This window comes from Lottia gigantea, assembly GCF_000327385.1.
Source record: "Lottia gigantea unplaced genomic scaffold LOTGIsca_7, whole genome shotgun sequence".
Classification (NCBI taxonomy): Eukaryota; Metazoa; Mollusca; class Gastropoda; family Lottiidae; genus Lottia; species Lottia gigantea.
The window spans coordinates 3,692,359-3,700,670 of record NW_008710370.1 but is presented as its reverse complement, the minus strand read 5'-3'; the positions used below and the strand labels follow the sequence as shown (position 1 = coordinate 3,700,670).

Below are 8,312 nucleotides of genomic sequence, written 5' to 3'. Positions count from 1 at the left end.
ACAATGCTATCGTCTTTCTTAAGTAAGTTTAACGCTTCACGTTCCACTCGTGTGAGATTAGGCTTTTCGTGTGTTATGGAAAGGTTCACTGTTTGGCTATTCATACTAGCAAATGCTTTCAATATTTCAGGATGGATGGCGGCCTGAGGGGGTGTCCACGTGGATTTAGGAATAAACATTGTTCTAGCACCACGTGGGGGGTGGTTTCGAAAAAAATATGTGCAGCTAAGATTTCGTTGAAATCGTTCAATGGATGGTCGGAGATAATTCAAGTTAGCTATCTTTGGTGTGGGAATAAACTTAAGTCCACGGTCTAAGATTGAATGCTGAAGGGGTGTGAGAATTTTGCGGCTCAAGTTAACTACAGTTTGGCCTAGCGGTGGCCTCTCAGTATTTTTATCCCCAGTAATTAGTTTAAAGACTTACTCGATGCTTGAAGCTGGTGTATCCAAACCAAATAAATGCTGTTTGCTGTTTCTGGAGACCAATGAAGATTATCAACTGTTTCGAATTCTTCTTCGTAGGGTGGTAAGATTGTTGCGCTGTTGATACTGGACTCCATCATCATGTTGTTGAGGGTGCTGAGGTTCTGTTGTGCTTTCTTCGAGATTTTATTTGAAATGGGTATACATGTGAAGAGGATCTTGGAGTTTGGGAAGGTTTTGTTGGCTGTGGCGATTAATTTCTGGGCTTGGTTAAAGGAGGTCTTTGGTATCTGGTCACGGTTGTTGAGGCCTACATGAAGAATAATGTTAGTAGGTTTGGGATCATGGTCGTATGATTCCAGGGTTGACTGTACGTGATGGATTTGGGCACCGGGGTAAGAATGTATTTCGGTGTCTGAACTGGTTTTGGTAATTCGATTCAGGTTAGATGATCCAATTATTAAGGTTGATTTCTTTAGAGCAGTTAGTTTCCATAATGATTTGTCCTTGGTTTGGTGATAATACGGTTTGGTAGCGGATATAATGGTCGTCGACGGTGTGATTGGTACTGGTTTGGTAGTTGTTAGAATTGTAGCATTGGGAACGGACTGGGATCTGGTTCGAGGAGGGGAAAGGTCTGGATACATGTCTCGACTTGGATGGAGACTGAGGGGTGGTTTGCTGGTCCAAAAACGCACAGAAGGAAGAAAGGTTGGCGGATCCTGGATCACGTGGTGAAGATTCAGATGGTGTGGAAGGGGAAGACGAGTCTGAAAGTGAAAAGAGAAGGGGTGTGCCCTCTCTACGAGAGCGTTTACCTATGTCTGCTGGACTAGGGGTAGGTGAACTTCGGGCTCGTTTAGGGGTTTGGTTCGGCAGCGTGGTAGCTCTAGATGGTGCAGGTGTAGTGTCCATTTCAGTTGGTAGAGATATGGTTACTCTGGTTTTTGTTTCGTTGATTGTTTGGTAGAATTTGGAAATTACAGCTTGAGTGAGACGTTTCCCATAGGAGCGACGGGCCCAGGACAGGGCATGAGAAACGATGCGGTCGACGGCAGGTGATGATAAAGACTTGGTACGAATGGTGGTCAGCTTCTCTTGAAGTGTGGTTTGGTAATGGTCGATCAGGACCTGCGTAACCTTACAGAGCCATGTCCGATTGAGGGATCTAATATTCGCATCGACAGCTGATGTTTTCATTGCTGGACGGATAAAACTATCCAACTCAGAGACTTTGCGTTTGAAGGTAAACGCTGGTTGGCCTTGCTCTTGAAGGGTAAGGATTGCCAAATGATGGAGGCACTGCAAAACTTGGAAGAACACCTTCACAAAGGGTTCTTCCTCCTTATGAGTGGGGACTGGTTGGCGTCGGTGGGCTGGTAGTCGTTTCTGTTGTTGGTCAGGTCCATGGTTACCTCTTGATTGGTAGGCTGTGTTGTAGGTAGGTCGGCGATGGGGTGGGATATAGCTGGATGGGTTGGTTGGTGGTCGGCGATTGGTAGGTGGTAGAGGTCGATGGAAGACAGGGCCGTTGTAGGGTACGTTATATTGGTTTGGTTGACGATTAGTGTTTCTATTTCTGGCTTCTCGCCAGTGGTTGTTGTAGTTGGGGAGCATAATGAAAATAACTTGGGGTTAGAAGGGAATGTACAGCGGATGTAACAGGAGGAAACTGTATATGCTAGCGTGAAAATGTTGGGATCAAATTATGCAAATAAGTCAAACTGGGTTTGGGGATATATAAAGCAAGATGAAAAATGCAAAAAAATATATATATAGGTGATAAAACAATGGCAAAGCTCAGTGGGACTGGGGGACTTAGACAATATTAATATCAATAATACACTTTATATCAATAATATTTTAACGACGGTTCTCTAGTCTTTATCAAGCACTTGCATTTGGGAAACACAGAGTATATGGAGTGATACAGAAAAAAACGATAACACTTTTCATTTTGGGATTATTAAAAAGTATCAAAGCTATGACCTAATATTTATATGGATAATAGACATCTTTTCATCAAATTACAGCTTTATAAATTGAACCATTTTTAAATTCCTTGTCAAAAATATAATGATGAAGTAAATACTGTAATTTCTCTTCTTTAATTAAACAATTGCTCCATGAGGATATTTTCAGCAACAAAAAAACCCAAAAAACATTTTCCATGAAATTTGGAGTACTTCATACAAAAGATGAATGGCCACCCCAAACTCTACATTACAATCAGAAGGTTTCCAGTGTGATTTCCGTCGCTGTCAAAATTAACAAATGAGATAGGCTGGAGGAACTGAAGGACAGAACTAGAGAGAAATGGAACAAAATACCACTTGAGCGAACCGCACAGGCAACATCTCATCATGAAAAAATGGATTCAGGCTGAATAAGATTGAGCATTGAGCAAATTATAGAAATCACTTTCGGCATTATATTTTTTGACAAGTAATTTTGCAAAAGCTGGGATTTCAAAATTACTCGACCTGTACAGTTATATTTTGGTGAACAGATGGCTTATATACTTCAAAATATGTTGTGAAAGTATTATGATCATAGCTTTGAAACTTTATGAAAAAATCTGAATTTAAAATTGTTATCATTTTTTCTGAGTCACCGGATATATACAGTTTAACGAGTCTTAGTGAATTAAACACTATCAATGGAAGATTTCGCTCAAATATGCAGGTGGTTAAATGTTAAAGTAAAGCTGTATTGAGTTATTATCTCTGTGATATAGAGTTGACTATCCATTATGTAAATAGAAAGGGTGGAAAAGAGTCGTCTATCGAATAAGATTAGAACGTACAATTAATACTGCATCTTATGATGTTTACACAACTTCTCGACGTCTACAATCTTCAGAAGACCCGTCTACAAATAACGTGAAAGATGTTATTATGTGACAATGTTACATGACTGTGAAATAACAACGTTCATTTAAAGGTTGATGAATTAAAATTATACTGGAATGGCAGTCACTGGGGTCTAGATAGATCTACCGAACAAGATCACTATGAAAAAAAGTATTTCATATAACTTCACGAATATAAAACAGCATTGTAATCGTCCTGTAAAATCTTCACAATACCTATTACGAAAAACTGCAATAGCCGTCTTGTATCACGGGATACAGCTATTTGATTGAATTGTACATCAGCGAATACTGCCAATCAGTCGTCAACAGAAAGTCTGCAAACAATAAGCCCTATAGTTACAATATTTCTGTCGACGGCTATTATTGGCTGTTTCTGCTAATGTAATAATAATACAAATCAAATCACTGAATCTCGTCATGCAGGCCATTGGAGTCAAGGTATAAGACGAAGTTCGTTATGTCCTGTATGAGGCAAATTAATTTTAAATATCCATTGTTGTAGTTTAAACTGAAAGTCTGTAGTTGGTTTCCCATAATTGATATGAACCCTTATCAGTGGTTTCAAGCAAAAAACTAATAATGATCACTATTTTATAACGCTGTATAATTACAAATGCATCCACTCGTTCAACTAAACATAAACAGAGATAAGCTTATTTCCATACTGTATTTGCTTTACGCACTGATAAAGATCATTCTTATAATTTCCAATTTGTGGGTATCTATTGCTTTCGGATCATACATCGTGGAAAATCAGTTTACCCTATGGCTTTCTGCGAATGTCAAACTAAGCATAATGTATACCCTGGTAGGCATTAACATGTTAGGATCAGAGAGGAGCGGCAAACCCAAACCACTGAGATCCCAGGAAACTTAATAGTTGTTGCATTAACTAGTTGCAAAACGTTCTTATGCATCTCATCGATGAGACTACTATAAATAATTGTTGCCTGACATATCTATATGGTTTGGTTTGAAGGGCTCACCCATAGACTTTTCAGCCAATCTATCCAATTTATGTATGATCTGAAATAACAAACGATTGTATGTAATGACAAACTATCCTATGCTTTATAAGACTAAAATGCATTGGAGAGCACATTAATGGAGAGCTTATTTAATCTCATCAAATAAAATGGCTAGTAATATTTTATCCATGAATATCGTAATAAAAGTGGGCTATATATCATTTACCTTCAAAGGTAAAAATTCTCACAATTTGCATCAGAGAACATCTAAGTCCCGAAATGTTCCGCCTGCGGCGCACAATTCAAACAATTTATGGTCAATTGACAAAAAGACCATTAATTCGTTTTACAACCCATCTCCACTCACCACAGAAGCATCGTCACTATTCCTATATTTTGGCTGGAAATTTAAATTTAGGTCATATGGGCCTATAGGCATAGACTAACTCACCTTTAGGCCTAACCATTGATTTTTTCAGTCTGTGAAATATCATTTATCTCATACGACACTTGATCGATATGAGGACCAGTGTTTATAAAATACAATTCTGCGGAAATATGAATTCCACATTCCAATGGTAAATTCGAAAATGCAGTCGCAGACAAAATCTCAACTCACAAGTAAAATTTAAAAAAAGAATAACATGACGCGCTTACTTTAATTCACGTTGAAACTCACCACAGTGGGATAGTTGCTGTCAAAAGACATACGATAGATGTTGAAAAATGATTTATCTATTGTTTCGTATCTTCATACGTAATAAAATCATTCCAACTTTTTATTGCAGCATGCGTGATAAAACATGCTTTTTTCAATTCGCGAATATCAAGTCTCTAATGTCTTGTCGGACTGTCGGAGGAACCATGACACCGTTAAGGGTTTTTTTGTAGGTCGAATTTGCTTTCGTTATGTTTATTTATTTATATTTTTTTTTATTTATTTATTTTTTTTGGGAACGTCCCGAGACAAAATAGCATAATTGTCTTCACCAAACATATTTAAATGACCTGGAATCAAAAATGAATATCTAAAACTCAATTTTTGCTAAACCGGAAGTATGCCATTGTATAATGTGCAAATATTTTGCATCAAGTCTGTAGGGCTTATTTATGAACCGATTTACCTGAAATTTTCTTTAATATGTTCATTGTTATAAGACGTATTTGGTGACGCTAAAAAAAATTCAATTTTTAAATATTTTTGTCAAAATAATTTGAATCCCAAATTTTCAAAAAAGCTCAAAATTTCTAACTCAGCCGCTAATTATCCGATTGATCTGAAATTCACAAGACATAATATACAGAATGTCCATACAAATAAATTTATACATCCAATTTTTTTTTATCACTTCCGGTTTTTGCGTGAGAACTTCCGGTTTTTTTAAATCACGCCTGGCACGCCCACTTCCGGTGTAAATTTTAGATGTTGGCAAAAACCATATATATTGTCTGTCAGTCATAATTAGAATGCACTTAGCAGAAAAAATCCAAGAAATTAATTAGTCCTCCATTTTTTATCCGATATTTATGATTTTGGTGTCTATTAAAACCTTGGAACCTTGTCTACAGTTTGTTGGAACAGAATTTTGAATTTGAATTTTTTTTATATTCGTTTGAATTTTTTGAAAATTCAAAAGGCCACACCATGTGACCTTGACCTACGATGACCTCGAAAATTTCACTGTAGGATGTTCTTTACCTCAGCTATCCACAATTAATATTAAAATATTAACTTCCGGTTTAATAGCCATTCAAAAATTAACATTTTTGACAACTTTGGACGGCTGTATGACCTTTTCTAATAAACACAAAAAATTGGTTTTTTCAATTTTGTAATTCCCTTTTGATTATCTTTTCAATGATATATGACAATAATCCATTAAAATATGTTTTAAAAATATTGGGGTTTTTTTCGACTGAGGGTCCTAACTTACAATGTAATTAACTCCTAGCAATATGGTTTGTATATTCTACTCAATTTTCTCTTTTCAACGATATGTGACATGGGTGGTTTAATACAAAATTAATGGAATCAGAATACAGAGCGGGATTCTAACCCACAGCACCAATTCAACTGGCTTCCGACTGCGCTAATCCTTAGCAATAAAAAGAAAGTGGCAATTTTATCTTCTGCTAAGATCATTATAGGTCATAAATAAATTAATCTAATTACACTATCTTTCAACTCTATAATAATTCACTGTTTTTTTTAAAAACAACTAGTCTCCATTTCTGAAATCGTTCCGACAATCTCTTAACGATGAAGAAACCCATGTTGTGGACGTTAGTAAACGTTTGGGTAGAAGGGATTCGATATGTGGAATGTTTGCTCGTGATATGCCACCTTTATGACCCAATGGCAAGAAAGTTACAGAACCCAAAATAAAAGATCTTAAACACAAAAAAAAGAAAAAGATAAATTGGCTACTGACAAGAGAAATAGAAATAAACAACTAGTCTCCATTTCTGAAATCGTTCCGACAATCTCTAAACGATGAAGAAACCCATGTTGTGGACGTTAGTAAACGTTTGGGTAGAAGGGATTCGATATGTGGAATGTTTGCTCGTGATATGCCACCTTTATGGCCCAATGGCAAGAAAGTTACAGAACCCAAAATAAAAGATCTTAAACACATCTTAAAATTAATACCGGAAGAGTATAAACATTTTTATACCAATCTAAATAGTGACGAACAGTCGGTTGAAGATATTGAAGGATATAAGGGGGACTTGGACTTTGAAATAGAGGCCTCAAACTAGTTTTTTCGTCCAATTTTCAATGGTTTTTTAATGTTGGTTTAATTAATATTCTTAACAAGTTTGCAAAAATGCCCTATCTGAATAAGTTGTTGGTTACCCTGTTTTGGTTTAAGTTAAAATCAATAAATATTCAGTTTGATTTAAGAATAAAAGTTGTTTTTTCAAATTTAGGTAATTTATTGTGGGACTTTGCTTTCGAAATGTCAATTCTCTAGAGGGCGCATTTTTGCATAGATTTTGTTCGGGTTTTCATTTTTACAATTTACCTGTAATTTCTGAACTGATAGCACTTGAAAAATTCGAAAATTCGTTGCTCACTTTTTTCGATCAAATTTTTCAATTTTTTGCAACTTTTTTGTTTTTGCATCGATTTATCTGAAATTTTTAATGCAAAGAGACTATTAATGTTGATAATATGGTACAGTCAAATTTTGTACGTCATTTCCGCTTTTAAACAGGAAAGCGACTGAATTTCAGTAATTTATGTAGGTCAACAACATTTTATCTGATCGCCATTTTGATATGACAGATTTTTTTACAATCGAAATTCAGCCTCAGGGTTGAATTGAATGTGCGTATTTTTTTTTTATGTATATTTCAATTTCGATCGATAGCGCATAAAACTGTGGGAGCCGATTTTTTAATTTCGCTTTTGCATTTTTGCAATTTCCGGTTGAATTTTTTCGAATTTTAAACGCTTATATTACATGACCTTTACCTTTGATGACCTTGACCTTTACACGGTCAAAGGTCATTGACCTTGGCTATCAGTTGATACTTTGACATTTGACCTCCGGTTTTATAGTGGTCCGAAAAAACCTGCAACTTTGGACTGCTTGGTGTGTATATATCTTATGACCTATTTGATGTAGAACCTTGAAATTTGGCATTCAACTAGACACTTTGAATATGAATTCACGTATGACAGAAAAATTGATGTGGGCGTGGCACATCTGGGTTGAATTCCTAATCGTTTACATTTAGGGGCAGGGGCATAACTCGCATAGGATACGTTTGTTCAAAAAAGGGACTTTGCACACAATTCCCTCATCCTTTTGGCCAGTTTTTTTTTAACAGCTCAATTATTTCAGCTATATGGTTCCAAAAAAGGAACGGGTTTTAACATTTGGATATTTTCATTTTTCGATTTTGACCTTTGTTGACCTATATCTTTTGACCTGTATGATGGAGAAGCTTGAAATTTTGTACACGACATAACATTTTAAATATCAACTAACTTATGTTAAAAAAATTAGATGGGCGTGGCACATCCGGATTAAATTA

The 8,312-nt window shown here is 36.0% G+C and overlaps 1 protein-coding gene across 1 annotated transcript; it reads right to left on the bottom strand.

Moving 5' to 3' along the window:
• Nucleotides 1-869: 869 nt before the first annotated feature.
• LOTGIDRAFT_155131 (hypothetical protein) lies at nucleotides 870-2,042 on the bottom strand (the record flags this gene model as incomplete). The annotated part of the gene is made up of 1 exon (XM_009065632.1): nucleotides 870-2,042. The coding sequence occupies one exon, from the start codon at nucleotides 2,040-2,042 to the stop codon at nucleotides 870-872; it is 1,173 nt and encodes a 390-aa protein (XP_009063880.1).
• Nucleotides 2,043-8,312: the final 6,270 nt, after the last annotated feature.